A 22,251-nucleotide genomic window follows, 5' to 3' on the forward strand; every position below is an offset into this window, starting at 1 on the left:
CCTAACCACAAATCCTAATCCCAAACCCTAATCCCTAACCCAAACCCCAAATCCTAACCCCAAACCCTAATCCCTAACCCAAACCCCAAACCCTAAATCCTAACCCCAAACCCTAATCCCTAACCCAAACCCCAAATCCTAAATCCTAACCCCAAACCCCAATCCCTAACCCAAACCCCAAATCCTAATCCCTAACACGAACCCACAACCCTAACCCCAAACCCTACATCCTAACCACAAACCCTAATCCCAAACCCTAATCCCTAACCCTAACCCCATCGCTCCGTCTCCCGCATGGTCACCAACATCCTGTGGTTCTTCATGGTAAACCCAACCCCCAGCCCCTTACCCTATCACCACTAACCCCCAGCTCAAACCACCAACTCTAACCCCTGACCCGAACGCTAAACCCTCACCCCTAACTCTAATCCCTAACCCTCACCTCCGGACCCACAACCCTCACCCCAACCCTCACCATAACCCTCACCCCAACACCCAACTCTAACCCCTTGCCCCAAGCCCTTATCCAAAGACCCAACCTTCACCCCTAACCCCTGAACCTCAACGCTCACCCTCAACCGTTACCATGACCCTAACCCTGAAACACAGCACTGACCCTCCCACAGCGCCCGCTCCCTCAGCACTGACCCTCCCACAGCACCCGTTCCCTCAGCACTGACCCTCCCACAGCACCCACTCCCTCAGCACTGACCCTCCCACAGCACCCACTCCCTCAGCACTGACCCTCCCACAGCACCCACTCCCTCAGCACTGACCCTCCCACAGCACCCGCTCCCTCAGCACTGACCCTCGCACAGCACCCGCTCCCTCAGTGCTGAACCTCCCACAGCACCCGTTCCCTCAGCACTGACCCTCCCACAGCACCCACTCCCTCAGCACTGACCCTCCCACAGCACCCACTCCCTCAGCACTGACCCTCCCACAGCACCCACTCCCTCAGCACTGACCCTCCCACAGCACCCGCTCCCTCAGCACTGACCCTCCCACAGCACCCACTCCCTCAGCACTGACCCTCCCACAGCGCCCACTCCCTCAGCACTGACCCTCCCTCAGAACTGACCTTCCCACAGCGCCCGCTCCCTCAGCACTGACCCTCCCACAGCACCCACTCCCTCAGCACTGACCCTCCCACAGCACCCACTCCCTCAGCACTGACCCTCCCTCAGCACCCGCTCCCTCAGCACTGACCCTCCCACAGCACCCACTCCCTCAGCACTGACCCTCCCACAGCACCCACTTCCTCAGCACTGACCCTCCCTCAGCACTGACCCTTCCACAGCACCCGCTCCCTCAGCACTGACCCTCCCTCAGCACTGACCCTCCCACAGCACCCGCTCCCTCAGCACTGACCCTCCCACAGCACCCGCTCCCTCAGCACTGACCCTCCCACAGCACCCGCTCCCTCAGCACTGACCCTCCCTCAGCACTGACCCTCCCACAGCACCCGCTCCCTCAGCACTGACCCTCCCACAGCACCCGCTCCCTCAGCACTGACCCTCCCACAGCACACACTCCCTCAGCGTTGTGTGTCGGGTAACTCCCCTTTCCCTCTGTGTTCCTCACTTTCGTGCAGATCCCTCAGATTAGTTACGCCTCGACGGCCCCGGAGCTCAGCGACAACAATCGCTATGACTATTTCTCGCGGGTGGTGCCCCCGGACTCCTACCAGGCCCAGGCCATGGTGGACATCGTCAAGGCGCTGGGCTGGAACTACGTCTCCACCATCGCCTCGGAGGGTAACTACGGCGAGAGCGGCGTCGACGCCTTCGCTCAGATCTCCAGGGAAGCGGGTAAGGGCCCGGTCTGTCGAACCCCCCCCCCACCCAACCGTGCGTCCGAACCTCACAGTGGGGCCTGGAAAATGGCGTCTGCCATCAAAGAGCACCCTGGGATACATAGGTTGAACGCAACAGGCCCTGGGCAGGTCTGGTTGGCGAACTGAGGCCTAGTCGGCGCTCTGAAGCCTCTGTAAAGTGGCCCCTCAAGATGGCCGCCGCGGAGGGCCGGAGGCGGCCTTGTTCTGTGCCGTTTTGTGCTTAACGGCCTTTCTCTTACTTTCGTTTCCTTCCAACACCCCCCCCCGACCCCCCCACCCCAACAAATACCACACCCCCCTGCCCACTCCCCGCTGACCCCTCAGGGGGCGTCTGCATCGCCCAGTCTCTGAAAATCCCCCGGGAGCCCAAACCGGGCGAATTCGACAAGATCATCCACCGACTGATGGAGACGCCCAACGCCCGCGGGATCATCATCTTCGCCAACGAGGACGATATCCGGTGAGTGGGGGGGGCATGGGGAGGGGGGCATGGGGAGGGGGGCATGGGGAAGGGAGCCGGGGCAGGGGGCAACGGGCATTCAGCATGCGGTGTGGGGAAGGGGCAAGGGGCAAGGGGCGAGGGACGTGGGGCGAGGGGCATTGGCCTTGGGATGGGAGACAAGGGTCATGGAGTAAAGGGCGAGGGGCAAGGGGCGAGGGGCGAGGAGTGTGAGGCGTGGGGCGAGCGGCGTGGGGCGAGCGGCGTGGGGCGAGGGACGAGGGGCGTGGGGTGAGGGGCGAGGTGCAAGGGGCGTGGGGCAAGGGGCGAGGGTCGTGGGGCATGGGCCATGGGACAGGAGACAAGGGTCATGGAGTACGGGGCGAGGGGCGAGGGGCGAGGGGCGAGGGGCGAGGGGCGTGGGGCGAGGGGCGTGGGGCGAGGGGCGTGGGGCGAGGGGCGAGGGGCGTGGGGCAAGGGGCGTGGGGTTAGGGGCGTGGGGCGAGGGGCGAGGGGCGAGGGGCGTGGGGCAAGGGGCGAGGGGCGAGGGGCGTGGGGCAAGGGGCGAGGGTCGTGGGGCATGGGCCATGGGACAGGAGACAAGGGTCATGGAGTACAGGGCGAGGGGCGAGGGCGAGGGGCGAGGGGCGAGAGGCGAGGGGCAAGGGGTGAGGGTGAGGGCGAGGGGCAAGGGATGAGGGCGAGGGGCGAGGGGCAAGGGGTGAGGGCAAGGGGTGAGGGCGAGGGGTGAGGGGCGAGGGGCGAGGGCGAGGGGCAAGGGGTGAGGGTGAGGGCGAGGGGCAAGGGGTGAGGGCGAGGGGCAAGGGGCAAGGGGTGAGGGCAAGGGGTGAGGGCGAGGGGTGAGGGCGAGGGGTGAGGGGCGAGGGGCGAGGGGCGAGGGCGAGGGGTGAGGGGCGAGGGGCGAGGGGCGAGGGGCAAGGGGTGAGGGTGAGGGCGAGGGGCAAGGGGTGAGGGCGAGGGGCGAGGGGCAAGGGGTGAGGGCGAGGGGCGAGGGGCGAGGGGCAAGGGGTGAGGGCGAGGGGCGAGGGGCGAGGGGCGAGGGCGAGGGGTGAGGGGCGAGGGCGAGGGGTGAGGGGCGAGGGGCGAGGGGTGAGGGGCGAGGGGCAAGGGGTGAGTGCGAGGGGGAAGGGGCGAGGGGTGGGGCCGAGGGGTGAGGGCGAGGGGCAAGGTGTGAAGGGCGAGGGGCAAGGGGCGAGGGGCGAGGGGCGAGGGGCGAGGAGCGATGGGCAAGGGGCGAGGGGCAAGGGGCGAGGGGCAAGGGGCGAGGGGCGAGGGGCGAGGGTGAGGGGCAAGGGGTGAGGGGCGAGGGGCGAGGGGCGAGGAGCAAGGGGCGAGGGGCGAGGGGCAAGGGGTGAGGGCGAGGGGCAAGGGGTGAGGGTGAGGGCGAGGGGCAAGGGGTGAGGGGTGAGGGGCGAGGGGCAAGGGGCAAGGGGCAAGGGGTGAGGGCGAGGGGCAAGGGGTGAGGGGCGTGGGGTGTCGGGCAAGGGGCATGGGCCTTGGGACGGGAGACAAGGGTCATGCGTACAGGGCAAAGGGCAAGGGTCATGGGGTGCAGGGCAGGGGGCAAGGGGCAAGGGGCAGGGGGCAAGGGGCAAGGGGTTACCTCAACTACCCTCACCCCCACCTCAACAACCCTCACCCCCACCTCAACAACCCTCACCCCCCACCTCAACAACCCTCACCCCCACCTCAACAACCCTCACCCCCCACCTCAACTACCCTCATCCCCACCTCAACTACCCTCACCCCCACCTCAACTACCCTCACCCCCACCTCAACAACCCTCACCCCCACCTCAACTACCCTCATCCCCACCTCAACTACCCTCACCCCCACCTCAACTACCCTCATCCCCACCTCAACTACCCTCACCCCACCTCAACTACCCTCACCCCACCTCAACTACCCTCACCCTCACCTCAACTACCCTCACCCCCACCTCAACTACCCTCATCCCCACCTCAACTACCCTCACCCCCATCTCAACTACCCTCATCCCCACCTCAACTACCCTCATCCCCACCTCAACTACCCTCACCCCCACCTCAACTACCCTCACCCTCACCTCAACAACCCTCATCCCCACCTCAACTACCCTCACCCCCACTTCAACTACCCTCACCCCCACCTCAACTACCCTCACCCCCCACCTCAACAACCCTCACCCCCACCTCAACTACCCTCACCCCCACTTCAACTACCCTCACCCCACCTCAACTACCCTCACCCTCACCTCAACAACCCTCACCCCCACCTCAACTACCCTCAACCCCACTTCAACTACCCTCACCCCCACCTCAACTACCCTCACCCTCACCTCAACAACCCTCACGCAACCTCAACTACCCTCACCCCCACCTCAACTACCCTCACCCCCACTTCAACTACCCTCACCCTCACCTCAACAACCCTCACCCCCACCTCAACTACCCTCACCCCCACCTCAACTACCCTCACCCCCACCTCAACTACCCTCACCCTCACCTCAACAACCCTCACCCCCACCTCAACTACCCTCACCCCCACTTCAACTACCCTCACCCCCACCTCAACTACCCTCACCCTCACCTCAACAACCCTCACCCCCACCTCAACTACCCTCACCCCCACTTCAACTACCCTCACCCCCACTTCAACTACCCTCACCCCCACCTCAACTACCCTCACCCTCACCTCAACAACCCTCACCCCCACCTCAACTACCCTCACCCCCACTTCAACTACCCACACCCCCACTTCAACTACCCTCACCCCCACCTCAGCTACCCTCACCCCCCACCTCAACAACCCTCACCCCCACCTCAACTACCCTCACCCCCACCTCAACTACCCTCACCCCCCACCTCAACTACCCTCACCCCCCACCTCAACTACCCTCACCCCCACCTCAACTACCCTCACCCCCAACTCAACCATCCTCACCCCCACCTCAACTACCCACACCCCCCACCTCAACCACCCTCACCCCCACCTCAACTACCCTCATCCCCGCCTCAACTACCCTCACCCCCACCTCAACTACCCTCACCCCCACCTCAACTACCCTCACCCCACCTCAACAACATCAACCCACCTCAACTACCCTCACCCCCACCTCAACTACCCTCACGCCCGCCTCAACTACCCTCATCCCCACCTCAACTACCCTCACCCCCACCTCAACTACCCTCATCCCCACCTCAACTACCCTCACCCCACCTCAACAACCCTCACCCCACCTCAACAACCCTCACCCCACCTCAACTACCCTCATCCCCACCTCAACTACCCACACCCCACCTCAACAACCTCACCCCACCTCAACTACCCTCATCCCCACCTCAACTACCCTCACCCCCACCTCAACTACCCTCATCCCCACCTCAACTACCCTCACCCCCCACCTCAACTACCCTCACCCCCACCTCAACTACCCTCACCCCCACCTCAACTCCCCTCACCCCCCACCTCAACTACCCTCATCCCCACCTCAACTACCCTCACCCCCACCTCAACTACCCTCACCCCACCTCAACTACCCTCATCCCCACCTCAACTACCCACACCCCCACCTCAACTACCCTCAACCCCACCTCAACTACCCACACCCCCACCTCAACTACCCTCACCCCCACCTCAACTACACTCACCCCACCTCAACTACCCTCATCCCCACCTCAACTACCCTCATCCCCACCTCAACTACCCACACCCCCACCTCAACTACCCTCACCCCCACCTCAACTACCCTCATCCCCACCTCAACTACCCACACCCCCACCTCAACTACCCTCACCCCCACCTCAACTACCCTCACCCCACCTCAACTACCCTCACCCCACCTCAACTACCCTCACCCCCCACCTCAACTACCCTCATCCCCACCTCAACTACCCTCACCCCCACCTCAACTACCCTCATCCCCACCTCAACTACCCTCACCCCACCTCAACAACATCACCCCACCTCAACTACCCTCACCCCCACCTCAACTACCCTCACCCCACCTCAACTACCCTCACCCCCACTTCAACTACCCTCACCCCCACTTCAACTACCCTCACCCCACCTCAACTACCCTCACTCCCCACCTCAACTACCCTCACCCCCACTTCAACTACCCTCATCCCCAACTCAACTACCCACACCCCACCTCAACTACCCTCACCCCACCTCAACTACCCTCACCCCCACCTCAACTACCCTCACCCCCACCTCAACTACCCTCACCCCCACTTCAACTACCCTCACCCCCACCTCAACTACCCTCACCCCACCTCAACTACACTCACCCCCACCTCAACTACCCTCACCCCCACCTCAACTACCCTCACCCCCACCTCAACTACCCTCACCCCCACTTCAACTACCCTCACCCCACCTCAACTACCCTCACTCCCACCTCAACTACCCTCACCCCCACTTCAACTACCCTCACCCCACCTCAACGACCCTCATCCCCACCTCAACTACCCACACCCCACCTCAACCACCCTCATCCACACCTCAACTACCCTCACCCCCACCTCAACTACCCACACCCCACCTCAACTACCCTCACCCCCACCTCAACTACCCTCATCTCCTCCTCAACTACACTCACCCCCACCTCAACAACCCTCATCCCCACCTCAACTACCCACACGCCCCACCTCAACTACCCTCATCCCCACCTCAACTACCCACACCCCACCTCAACTACCCTCACCCCCACCTCAACTACCCACACCCCACCTCAACTACCCTCATCCCCACCTCAACTACCCTCACCCCCACCTCAACTACCCTCACCCCCACCTCAACTACCCTCATCCCCACCTCAACTACCCTCACCCCCACCTCAACTACACTCACCCCCACCTCAACTACCCTCACCCCCCACCTCAACTACCCTCATCCCCACCTCAACTACCCTCACCCCCACCTCAACTACCCTCACCCCACCTCAACTACCCTCATCCCCACTTCAACTACCCACACCCCCACCTCAACTACCCTCACCCCCACCTCAACTACCCTCACCCCCACCTCAACTACCCTCACCCCCACCTCAACTACCCTCACTCCCCACCTCAACCACCCTCATCCCCACCTCAACTACCCACACCCCACCTCAACTACCCTCACCCCCACCTCAACTACCCTCACCCCAACCGCAACTACCCTCACCCCCCACCTCAACTACCCTCACCCCCCACCTCAACAACCCTCACCCCACCTCAACTACCCACGCCCCACCTCAACTACCCACGCCCCACCTCAACTACCCACGCCCCACCTCAACTACCCTCACCCTCACCTCAACTACCCTCACCCTCACCTCAACAACCCTCATCCCACCTCAACTACCCTCACCCCCACCTCAACTACCCTCACCCCCACCTCAACAACCTCACCCCACCTCAACTACCCTCACCCCACCTCAACTACCCTCACCCCCCACCTCAACTACCCTCACCCCACCTCAACTACCCTCATCCCCACCTCAACTACCCACACCCCACCTCAACTACCCACATCCCACCTCAACTACCCTCATCCCCACCTCAACTACCCTCACCCCCACCTCAACTACCCTCACCCCCACCTCAACTACCCTCATCCCCACCTCAACTACCCTCACCCCCACCTCAACTACCCTCACCCCCACCTCAACTCCCCTCACCCCCCACCTCAACTACCCTCATCCCCACCTCAACTACCCTCACCCCCACCTCAACTACCCTCACCCCACCTCAACTACCCTCATCCCCACCTCAACTACCCACACCCCCACTTCAACTACCCTCATCCCCACCTCAACTACCCACACCCCCACCTCAACTACCCTCACCCCCACCTCAACTACCCTCACCCCACCTCAACTACCCTCACCCCACCTCAACTACCCTCACCCCCCACCTCAACTACCCTCATCCCCACCTCAACTACCCTCACCCCCACCTCAACTACCCTCATCCCCACCTCAACTACCCTCACCCCCACCTCAACTATCCTCACCCCCACCTCAACTACCCTCACCCCACCTCAACTACCCTCATCCCCACCTCAACTACCCACACCCCCACCTCAACTACCCTCACCCCCACCTCAACTACCCTCATCCCCACCTCAACTACCCACACCCCCACCTCAACTACCCTCACCCCCACCTCAACTACCCTCACCCCACCTCAACTACCCTCACCCCACCTCAACTACCCTCACCCCCCACCTCAACTACCCTCACCCCCACCTCAACTACCCTCACCCCACCTCAACAACATCACCCCACCTCAACTACCCTCACCCCACCTCAACTACCCTCACCCCCCACCTCAACTACCCTCACCCCCACCTCAACTACCCTCATCCCCACCTCAACTACCCTCACCCCACCTCAACAACATCACCCCACCTCAACAACATCACCCCACCTCAACTACCCTCACCCCCACCTCAACTACCCTCACGCCCGCCTCAACTACCCTCATCCCCACCTCAACTACCCTCACCCCCACCTCAACTACCCTCATCCCCACCTCAACTACCCTCATCCCCACCTCAACTACCCTCACCCCACCTCAACAACCTCACCCCACCTCAACTACCCTCACCCCCACCTCAACTACCCACATCCCCACCTCAACTACCCTCACCCCACCTCAACTACCCTCACCCCCACCTCAACTACCCTCACCCCACCTCAACAACCTCACCCCACCTCAACTACCCTCACCCTCACCTCAACTACCCACATCCCCACCTCAACTACCCTCACCCCACCTCACCAACCCTCATCGCCACCTCAACTACCCTCACCCCCACCTCAACTACCCTCACCCCCACCTCAACTACCCTCACCCCCACCTCAACTACCCTCATCCCCTCCACAACTACCCTCACCCCCACCTCAACTACCCTCACGCCAGCCTCAACTACCCTCACCCCCACCTCAACTACCCTCATCCCCACCTCAACTACCCTCATCCCCACCTCAACTACCCTCACCCCCACCTCAACTACCCTCACCCCCACCTCAACTACCCTCATCCCCCCCTCAACTACCCTCACCCCACCTCAACAACCTCACCCCACCTCAACTACCCTCATCCCCACCTCAACTACCCTCATCCCCACCTCAACTACCCTCACCCCACCTCAACAACCTCACCCCACCTCAACTACCCTCACCCCCACCTCAACTACCCACATCCCCACCTCAACTACCCTCACCCCACCTCAACTACCCTCACCCCCACCTCAACTACCCTCACCCCACCTCAACAACCTCACCCCACCTCAACTACCCTCACCCTCACCTCAACTACCCACATCCCCACCTCAACTACCCTCACCCCACCTCACCAACCCTCATCGCCACCTCAACTACCCTCACCCCCACCTCAACTACCCTCACCCCCACCTCAACTACCCTCACCCCCACCTCAACTACCCTCATCCCCTCCACAACTACCCTCACCCCCACCTCAACTACCCTCACGCCAGCCTCAACTACCCTCACCCCCACCTCAACTACCCTCATCCCCACCTCAACTACCCTCATCCCCACCTCAACTACCCTCACCCCCACCTCAACTACCCTCACCCCCACCTCAACTACCCTCATCCCCACCTCAACTACCCTCACCCCCCACCTCAACTACCCTCACCCCCCACCTCAACTACCCTCACCCCCACCTCAACTACCCTCACCCCCAACTCAACCATCCTCACCCCCACCTCAACTACCCACACCCCCCACCTCAACCACCCTCACCCCCACCTCAACTACCCTCATCCCCGCCTCAACTACCCTCACCCCCACCTCAACTACCCTCACCCCCACCTCAACTACCCTCACCCCACCTCAACAACATCAACCCACCTCAACTACCCTCACCCCCACCTCAACTACCCTCACGCCCGCCTCAACTACCCTCATCCCCACCTCAACTACCCTCACCCCCACCTCAACTACCCTCATCCCCACCTCAACTACCCTCACCCCACCTCAACAACCCTCACCCCACCTCAACAACCCTCACCCCACCTCAACTACCCTCATCCCCACCTCAACTACCCACACCCCACCTCAACAACCTCACCCCACCTCAACTACCCTCATCCCCACCTCAACTACCCTCACCCCCACCTCAACTACCCTCATCCCCACCTCAACTACCCTCACCCCCCACCTCAACTACCCTCACCCCCACCTCAACTACCCTCACCCCCACCTCAACTCCCCTCACCCCCCACCTCAACTACCCTCATCCCCACCTCAACTACCCTCACCCCCACCTCAACTACCCTCACCCCACCTCAACTACCCTCATCCCCACCTCAACTACCCACACCCCCACCTCAACTACCCTCAACCCCACCTCAACTACCCACACCCCCACCTCAACTACCCTCACCCCCACCTCAACTACACTCACCCCACCTCAACTACCCTCATCCCCACCTCAACTACCCTCATCCCCACCTCAACTACCCACACCCCCACCTCAACTACCCTCACCCCCACCTCAACTACCCTCATCCCCACCTCAACTACCCACACCCCCACCTCAACTACCCTCACCCCCACCTCAACTACCCTCACCCCACCTCAACTACCCTCACCCCACCTCAACTACCCTCACCCCCCACCTCAACTACCCTCATCCCCACCTCAACTACCCTCACCCCCACCTCAACTACCCTCATCCCCACCTCAACTACCCTCACCCCACCTCAACAACATCACCCCACCTCAACTACCCTCACCCCCACCTCAACTACCCTCACGCCCGCCTCAACTACCCTCATCCCCACCTCAACTACCCTCACCCCCACCTCAACTACCCTCATCCCCCCCTCAACTACCCTCACCCCACCTCAACAACCTCACCCCACCTCAACTACCCTCATCCCCACCTCAACTACCCTCATCCCCACCTCAACTACCCTCACCCCACCTCAACAACCTCACCCCACCTCAACTACCCTCACCCCCACCTCAACTACCCACATCCCCACCTCAACTACCCTCACCCCACCTCAACTACCCTCACCCCCACCTCAACTACCCTCACCCCACCTCAACAACCTCACCCCACCTCAACTACCCTCACCCCCACCTCAACTACCCACATCCCCACCTCAACTACCCTCACCCCACCTCACCAACCCTCATCGCCACCTCAACTACCCTCACCCCCACCTCAACTACCCTCACCCCCACCTCAACTACCCTCACCCCCACCTCAATTACCCTCACCCCCACCTCAACTACCCTCACCCCCACCTCAACTACCCTCACCCCCACCTCAACTACCCTCACCCCCACCTCAACTACCCTCACGCCAGCCTCAACTACCCTCACCCCCACCTCAACTACCCTCATCCCCACCTCAACTACCCTCATCCCCACCTCAACTACCCTCACCCCCACCTCAACTACCCTCACCCCCACCTCAACTACCCTCATCCCCACCTCAACTACCCTCACCCCCCACCTCAACTACCCTCACCCCCCACCTCAACTACCCTCACCCCCACCTCAACTACCCTCACCCCCAACTCAACCATCCTCACCCCCACCTCAACTACCCACACCCCCCACCTCAACCACCCTCACCCCCACCTCAACTACCCTCATCCCCGCCTCAACTACCCTCACCCCCACCTCAACTACCCTCACCCCCACCTCAACTACCCTCACCCCACCTCAACAACATCAACCCACCTCAACTACCCTCACCCCCACCTCAACTACCCTCACGCCCACCTCAACTACCCTCATCCCCACCTCAACTACCCTCACCCCCACCTCAACTACCCTCATCCCCACCTCAACTACCCTCACCCCACCTCAACAACCCTCACCCCACCTCAACTACCCTCATCCCCACCTCAACTACCCACACCCCACCTCAACAACCTCACCCCACCTCAACTACCCTCATCCCCACCTCAACTACCCTCACCCCCACCTCAACTACCCTCATCCCCACCTCAACTACCCTCACCCCCCACCTCAACTACCCTCACCCCACCTCAACTACACTCACCCCCACCTCAACAACCTCACCCCACCTCAACTACCCTCATCCCCACCTCAACTACCCTCACCCCCACCTCAACTACCCTCATCCCCACCTCAACTACCCTCACCCCCCACCTCAACAACCTCACACTCACCTCAATGACCCTCACACTCACCTCACCTACCCCCACCTCAGCTACCCTCACCCCAACCTCAACAACCCTCATCCCCAACTGAACTACCCTCACCTCAACTACCCTCACCTTCACCTCAACTACCCTCACCCCAACCTCAACTACCCTCATGTCCACCTCAACTACACTCATCCACACCTCAATGACCCTCAACTCCACCTCAACCACCCTCAGCCCCACCTCAACTACCCTCACCCCCACCTCAACTACCCTCACCCCCACCTCAACTACCCTCACCCCCACCTCAACTACCCTCACCCCCACCTCAACAACCCAAACCCCAACCTCAACAACCCACACCCCCACCTCAACTACCCTCACCCCCACCTCAACTACCCACACCCCACCTCAACTACCCTCATCCCCACCTCAACTATCCTCATCCCCACCTCATCAACACTCACCCCCACCTCAACTAGCCACACCCCCAACTCAACTATCCTCATCCCCACCTCATCAACACTCACCCCACCTCAACTACCCTCACCCTCACGTCAACTACCCTCACCCCAACCTCAACTACCCTCACCCCCCACCTCAACTACCCTCACCCCCACCTCAACTACCCTCACCCGCCACCTCAACTACCCTCATCCCCACCTCAACTACTGTCACCCTCACACCCACCTCAACTACCTTCACCCCCACCTCAACTACCCTCACCCCACCTCAACTACCCTCACCCCCCACCTCAACTACCCTCATCCCCACCTCAACAACCCTCATCGCCACCTCAACTACCCTCATCCCCACCTCAACTACTGTCACCCTCACACCCACCTCAACTACCTTCACCCTCACCTCAACTACCCTCACCCCACCTCAACTACCCTCACCCCCCACCTCAACTACCCTCATACCCACCTCAACAACCCTCATCGCCACCTCAACTACCCTCATCCCCCACCTCAACTACCCTCACCCCACCTCAACTACCCTCACCCCCAACTCAACTACCCTCATCTCCCACCTCAACTACCCTGATCCCCCACCTCAACTACCCTCACACCCACCTCAACTACACACACCCCACCTCAACTACCGTCACCCCCACATCAACTACCCTCACCCCCACCTCAACTACCCTCACCCCCACCTCAACTACCCTCACACTCACCTCAATGACCCTCACACTCACCTCACCTACCCCCACCTCAGCTACCCTCACCCCAACCTCAACAACCCTCATCCCCAACTGAACTACCCTCACCTCAACTACCCTCACCTTCACCTCAACTACCCTCACCCCAACCTCAACTACCCTCATGTCCACCTCAACTACACTCATCCCCACCTCAACTACCCACACCCCACCTCAACTACCCTCATCCCCACCTCAACTAGCCACACCCCCAACTCAACTATCCTCATCCCCACCTCATCAACACTCACCCCACCTCAACTACCCTCACCCTCACGTCAACTACCCTCACCCCAACCTCAACTACCCTCACCCCCCACCTCAACTACCCTCACCCGCCACCTCAACTACCCTCATCCCCACCTGAACTACTGTCACCCTCACACCCACCTCAACTACCTTCACCCTCACCTCAACTACCCTCACCCCACCTCAACTACCCTCACCCCCCACCTCAACTACCCTCATCCCCACCTCAACAACCCTCATCGCCACCTCAACTACCCTCATCCCCACCTCAACTACTGTCACCCTCAAACCCACCTCAACTACCTTCACCCTCACCTCAACTACCCTCACCCCACCTCAACTACACTCACCCCCCACCTCAACTACCCTCATACCCACCTCAACAACCCTCATCGCCACCTCAACTACCCTCATCCCCCACCTCAACTACCCTCACCCCCACCTCAACTACCCTCACCCCCACCTCAACTACCCTCATCTCCCACCTCAACTACCCTCACCCCAACCTCAACTACCCTCACCCCACCTCAACTACCCTCACTCCCAACTCAACTACCCTCATCTCCCACCTCAACTACCCTCATCCCCCACCTCAACTACCCTCACACCCACCTCAACTACACACACCCCACCTCAACTACCGTCACCCCCACATCAACAACCCTCACCCCCACCTCAACTACCCTCACCCCCACCTCAACTACCCTCACCCCACCTCAACTACCCTCACACTCACCTCAATGACCCTCACACTCACCTCACCTACCCCCACCTCAGCTACCCTCACCCCAACCTCAACAACCCTCATCCCCAACTGAACTACCCTCACCTCAACTACCCTCACCCCCACCTCAACTACCCACACCTTCACCTCAACTACCCTCACCCCAACCTCAACTACCCTCATGTCCACCTCAACTACACTCATCCACACCTCAATGACCCTCAACTCCACCTCAACCACCCTCAGCCCCACCTCAACTACCCTCAGCCCCACCTCAACTACCCTCACCCCCCACCTCAACTACCCACACCCCCCACCTCAACAACCCTCATCCCCACCTCAACTACCCACATCCCCACCTCAACTACCCTCATCCCCACCTCAACTACCCTCACCCCCCACCTCAACTACCCTCACCCCCACCTCAACTACCCTCACCCCCACCTCAACTACCCTCACCCCCCACCTCAACTACCCTCACCCCCCACCTCAACTACCCTCACCCCCCACCTCAACAACCCTCATCCCCACCTCAACTACCCACACGCCCCACCTCAACTACCCTCATCCACACCTCAACTACCCTCACCCCCACCTCAACTACCCACACCCCACCTCAACTACCCTCACCCCCACCTCAAATACCCACACCCCCACCTCAACTACCCTCACCCCACCTCAACTACCCTCACCCCACCTCAACTACACTCACCCTCTGCCTCAACTACCCTCACCCTCACCTCAACTACACTCACCCCCACCTCAACTACCCTCACCCTCCGCCTCAACTACCCTCACCCCACCTCAACTACCCTCATCCCCACCTCAACTACCCTCACCCCACCTCAACTACACTCACCCCCACCTCAACTACCCTCACCCCCACCTCAACTACCCTCACCCCCATCTCAACTACCCTCACGCCCACCTCAACTACCCTCACCCCCACCTCAACTACCCTCACACCCACCTCAACTACCCTCACACCCACCTCAACTACCCTCACCCCCACCTCAACTACCCTCATCCCCACCTCAACTACCCTCACGCCCACCTCAACTACCCTCACCCCACCTCAACTACCCTCACCCCACCTCAACTACCCTCACCCCCACCTCAACTACCCTCATCCCCACCTCAACTACCTTCACCCTCACCTCAACTACCCTCACCCCACCTCAACTACCCTCACCCCACCTCAACTACCCTCATCCCCACCTCAACAACCCTCATTGCCACCTCATCTACCCTCATCCCCCACCTCAACTACCCTCACCCCCACCTCAACTACCTTCATCCCCCACCTCAACTGCCCTCACACCCACCTCAACTACCCACACCCCACCTCAACTACCGTCAACCCCACATCAACTACCCTCACCCCCACCTCAACTACCCTCACCCCACCTCAACTACCCTCACACTCACCTCAATGACCCTCACACTCACCTCACCTACCCCCACCTCAGCTACCCTCACCCCAACCTCAACAACCCTCATCCCCAACTGAACTACCCTCACCTCAACTACCCTCACCTTCACCTCAACTACCCTCACCCCAACCTCAACTACCCTCATGTCCACCTCAACTACACTCATCCACACCTCAATGACCCTCAACTCCACCTCAACCACCCTCAGCCCCACCTCAACTACCCTCATCCCCACCTCAACTAGCCACACCCCCAACTCAACTATCCTCATCCCCACCTCATCAACACTCACCCCACCTCAACTACCCTCACCCTCACGTCAACTACCCTCACCCCAACCTCAACTACCCTCACCCCCCACCTCAACTACCCTCACCCGCCACCTCAACTACCCTCATCCCCACCTCAACTACTGTCACCCTCACACCCACCTCAACTACCTTCACCCTCACCTCAACTACCCTCACCCCACCTCAACTACCCTCACCCCCCACCTCAACTACCCTCATCCCCACCTCAACAACCCTCATCGCCACCTCAACTACCCTCATCCCCACCTCAACTACTGTCACCCTCAAACCCACCTCAACTACCTTCACCCTCACCTCAACTACCCTCACCCCACCTCAACTACACTCACCCCCCACCTCAACTACCCTCATACCCACCTCAACAACCCTCATCGCCACCTCAACTACCCACATCCCCACCTCAACTACCCTCATCCCCACCTCAACTACCCTCACCCCCACCTCAACTACCCTCACCCCCACCTCAACTACCCTCATCTCCCACCTCAACTACCCTCACCCCAACCTCAACTACCCTCACCCCACCTCAACTACCCTCACCCCCAACTCAACTACCCTCATCTCCCACCTCAACTACCCTCATCCCCCACCTCAACTACCCTCACACCCACCTCAACTACACACACCCCACCTCAACTACCGTCACCCCCACATCAACAACCCTCACCCCCACCTCAACTACCCTCACCCCACCTCAACTACCCTCACACTCACCTCAATGACCCTCACACTCACCTCACCTACCCCCACCTCAGCTACCCTCACCCCAACCTCAACAACCCTCATCCCCAACTGAACTACCCTCACCTCAACTACCCTCACCCCCACCTCAACTACCCACACCTTCACCTCAACTACCCTCACCCCAACCTCAACTACCCTCATGTCCACCTCAACTACACTCATCCACACCTCAATGACCCTGAACTCCACCTCAACCACCCTCAGCCCCACCTCAACTACCCTCAGCCCCACCTCAACTACCCTCACCCCCCACCTCAACTACCCTCATCCCCACCTCAACTACCCTCACCCCCCACCTCAACTACCCTCACCCCCCACCTCAATAACCCTCATCCCCACCTCAACTACCCACATCCCCACCTCAACTACCCTCATCCCCACCTCAACTACCCTCACCCCCACCTCAACTACCCTCACCCCCCACCTCAACTACCCTCACCCCCCACCTCAACTACCCTCACCCCCCACCTCAACAACCCTCATCCCCACCTCAACTACCCACATCCCCACCTCAACTACCCTCATCCCCACCTCAACTACCCACATCCCCACCTCAACTACCCTCATCCACACCTCAACTACCCTCACTCCCACCTCAACTACCCACACCCCACCTCAACTACCCTCACCCCCACCTCAAATACCCACACCCCCCACCTCAACTACCCTCACCCCACCTCAACTACCCTCACCCCACCTCAACTACACTCACCCTCTGCCTCAACTACCCTCACCCTCACCTCAACTACACTCACCCCCACCTCAACTACCCTCACCCTCCGCCTCAACTACCCTCACCCCACCTCAACTACCCTCATCCCCACCTCAACTACCCTCACCCCACCTCAACTACACTCACCCCCACCTCAACTACCCTCACCCCCACCTCAACTACCCTCACCCCCATCTCAACTACCCTCACGCCCACCTCAACTACCCTCACCCCCACCTCAACTACCCTCACACCCACCTCAACTACCCTCACACCCACCTCAACTACCCTCATCCCCACCTCAACTACCCTCACGCCCACCTCAACTACCCTCACCCCACCTCAACTACCCTCACCCCACCTCAACTACCCTCACCCCCACCTCAACTACCCTCATCCCCACCTCAACTACCTTCACCCTCACCTCAACTACCCTCACCCCACCTCAACTACCCTCACCCCACCTCAACTACCCTCATCCCCACCTCAACAACCCTCATCGCCACCTCATCTACCCTCATCCCCCACCTCAACTACCCTCACCCCCACCTCAACTACCCTCATCCCCACCTCAACTACCCTCATCTCCCACCTCAACTACCCTCATCCCCACCTCAACTACCCTCACACCCACCTCAACTACCCACACCCCACCTCAACTACCGTCAACCCCACCTCAACTACCCTCACCCCCACCTCAACTACCCTCACCCCACCTCAACTACCCTCACACTCACCTCAATGACCCTCACACTCACCTCACCTACCCCCACCTCAGCTACCCTCACCCCAACCTCAACAACCCTCATCCCCAACTGAACTACCCTCACCTCAACTACCCTCACCTTCACCTCAACTACCCTCACCCCAACCTCAACTACCCTCATGTCCACCTCAACTACACTCATCCACACCTCAATGACCCTCAACTCCACCTCAACCACCCTCAGCCCCACCTCAACTACCCTCACCCCCACATCAACTACCCTCATCCCCACCTCAACAACCCACACCCCCACCTCAACTACCCTCACCCTCACCTCAACTACCCTCACCCTCACGTCAACTACCCTCATCTCCTCCTCAACAACCCACACCCCCACCTCAACTACCCTCACCCCCACCTCAACAACCCACACCCCCACCTCAACTACCCTCACCCTCACCTCAACTACCCTCATCTCCTCCTCAACTACCCACACCCCACCTCAACTACCCTCATCCCCACCTGAACTAGCCACACCCCCAACTCAACAACCCTCATCCCCACCTCATCAACACTCACCCCACCTCAACTACCCTCACCCTCACGTCAACTACCCTCATCCCCACCTCAACTACCCTCACCCCCACATCAACTACCCTCATCCCCACCTCAACAACCCACACCCCCACCTCAACTACCCTCACCCTCACCTCAACTACCCTCACCCTCACCTCAACTACCCTCATCTCCTCCTCAACTACCCACACCCCACCTCAACTACCCTCATCCCCACCTCAACTAGCCACACCCCCAACTCAACAACCCTCATCCCCACCTCATCAACACTCACCCCACCTCAACTACCCTCACCCTCACGTCAACTACCCTCACCCCCACGTCAACTACCCTCACCCCCACGTCAACTACCCACACCCCCACCTCAACTACCCTCACGCCCACCTCAACTACCCTCACCCCCACCTCAACAACCCTCACCCCCACCTCAACTACCCTCATCTCCTCCTCAACTACCCTCATCTCCTCGTCAACTACCCTCACCCCACCTCAACTACCCTCACCCCCACCTCAACAACCCTCACCCCACCTCAACTACCCTCACCCTCACCTCAACTACCGTCACCCCCACCTCAACAACCCTCACCCTCACCTCAACTACCCTCACGCCCACCTCAACTACCCTCAACCCCACCTCAACAACCCTCACCCCCACCTCAACTACCCTCACCCCACCTCAACTACCCTCAACCCCACCTCAACTACCCTCACCCCACCTCAACTACCCTCACCCCCCACCTCAACTACCCTCACCCCACCTCAACTACCCTCACCCCCACCTCAACTACCCTCACCCCCACCTCAACTACCCACACCCCACCTCAACTACCCACACCTCACCTCAACTACCCTCACCCCCACCTCAACTACCCTCATCTCCTCCTCAACTACCCACACCCCACCTCAACTACCCTCATCCCCACCTCAACTACCGTCACCCCCACCTCAACTACCCTCACCCCCACCTCAACTACCCTCACCCCACCTCAACTACCCTCACCCCCACCTCAACTACCCTCACCCCCACCTCAACTACCCTCACCCCCACATCACCTACCCTCATCTACACCTCAACTACCCTCACCCTCACCTCAACTACCCTCACCCCCACCTCAACAACCCTCACCCCCACCTCAACTACCCTCACCCCCACCTCAACTACCCTCATCTCCTCCTCAACTACCCACACCCCACCTCAATCACCCTCACGCCCACCTCAACTACCCTCACCCCCACCTCAACAACCCTCACCCCCACCTCAACTAGCCTCACACCTCACCTCAACTACCCTCACCCCCACCTCAACTACCCTCATCTCCTCCTCAACTACCCTCACCCCCACCTCAACTACCCTCATCTCCTCCTCAACTACCCTCACCCCCACCTCAACTACCCTCACCCCCACCTCAACTACCGTCACCCCACCTCAACTACCCTCATCTCCTCCTCAACTACCCTCACCCCCACCTCAACTACCCTCCCCCCACCTCAACTACCCTCACCCCCACCTCAACTACCCTCACCCCACCTCAACTACCCACACCCCCCACCTCAACTACCCTCACGCCCACCTCAACAACCCTCACCCCCACCTCAACAACCCTCACCCCCACCTCAACTACCCTCACCCCCACCTCAACAACCCTCACCCCCACCTCAACTACCCTCATCTCCTCCTCAACTACCCACACCCCACCTCAACTACCCTCATCCCCACCTCAACTACCCTCACCTCCACCTCAACTACCCTCACCCTCACCTCAACTACCGTCACCCCCACCTCAACTACCCTCACCCCCACCTCAACTACCCTCATCTCCTCCTCAACTACCCACACCCCACCTCAACTACCCTCATCCCCACCTCAACTACCCTCACCCTCACCTCAACTACCGTCACCCCCACCTCAACTACCCTCACCCCCACCTCAACTACCCTCACCTCCACCTCAACTACCCTCATGTCCACCTCAACTACACTTATCCACACCTCAATGACCCTCAACTCCACCTCAACTACCCTCACCCCCACCTCAACTACCCTCACCCCAACCTTAACTACTCTTACTCTCACCTCAACCACCCTCAGCCCCACCTCAACTACCCTCACCCCACCTCAACTACCCACACCCCACCTCAACTACCCTCACCCCCACCTCAACTACCCTCGCCCTCTCCTTAACTACCCTCATCCCAACCTCAACTACCCTCATCCCAACCTCAACTCCCCCAACTGCCTCCTCCACGACCTACCCTCCACCCACTCAAGTATGTCCCAACCCTCACCTCGACCACTCCCTCCCGCATCCCAATTACCCTCACCCTACCTTCTCTGCCCCCTCTCCCTCCTCAACATCCCCTCCCCTCCCCCACCTCTTCAGGACCCACCTCTCCAACCATGTCCAGCACCCCTGTTCAGCTCCACCTCCCCACGTCACATCCCACCACCCTCGCCTCCAACCCCCTCCTCCTGAGCGAGCTCACACCTCCCCTGAACTGTTCGACCGCGTGGTGCATCACCTGGGGCAGGCGATGAGGGTGGCCCTTGGGTAGTGCGTCATCCTTGGCGGGGGGGGGGGGGGGGGAGGGAGGCGGGTCAGGTCTATGCGCCCCTCGCCATCTCCTCCTCCCACCCCGCCCCTCCTCCCCAACACCCCCTCAGCCCCACCATTTCCTCACCCTCCCCGGTTCTAACCTCTGCCTCCCTATCTCAACCCCCACCGCCACCCCCCCTTGCCCCGTCTCTCTCAGGAGGGTGCTGAAAGCAGCCAACGCGGCCAACCTGACTGGCCACTTCCTGTGGGTGGGCTCGGACAGCTGGGGGGCAAAGGCCTCGCCGGTCCTGCACCAGGAGGAGGTGGCCGAGGGAGCGGTGACTGTCTTGCCGAAGAGGGCGTCCATCGAGGGTAAGGAGACGACGGCGATAACTTCCCCAACCTCTCCCCACCCCCCGCCCCCGAACCCCACTCCGTGAGCCCTGACCAGGCCTCCGCGAGCGACGCTCAGGAAAGTCCCAGGCTCTGGTTGAGGCCTACGGCGTTCTCAGGGCAACCGGAGCCTGGGCTGGGATTCGTTAGGCCTGGCCCAGGGATTAATCGGGTGAACTTCCACTGGGCACTCCCTCTCTTTCTCTGTCTTTCTTTCTTTCTCTCTCTCTCTCTCTTTCTGAGT

The 22,251-nt window shown here is 60.7% G+C and overlaps 1 protein-coding gene across 1 annotated transcript in view; it reads left to right on the top strand.

Moving 5' to 3' along the window:
* LOC122545074 (metabotropic glutamate receptor 6-like) overlaps positions 1–22,251 on the top strand; it is a 161,089-nt gene that overhangs the window by 3,966 nt on the left and 134,872 nt on the right. Inside the window, exons 3-5 of the mRNA XM_087985748.1 lie at positions 1,595–1,811; positions 2,162–2,297; positions 21,832–21,986. Coding sequence (XP_087841874.1) covers positions 1,595–1,811; positions 2,162–2,297; positions 21,832–21,986 — 508 coding nt within the window. The remainder of the gene's footprint in view (positions 1–1,594; positions 1,812–2,161; positions 2,298–21,831; positions 21,987–22,251) is intronic.

Source organism: Chiloscyllium plagiosum, unplaced genomic scaffold (assembly GCF_037043375.1).
Source record: "Chiloscyllium plagiosum isolate Xiang-an unplaced genomic scaffold, Cpla_swu_hap1 HiC_scaffold_211, whole genome shotgun sequence".
Classification (NCBI taxonomy): domain Eukaryota; kingdom Metazoa; phylum Chordata; class Chondrichthyes; order Orectolobiformes; family Hemiscylliidae; genus Chiloscyllium; species Chiloscyllium plagiosum.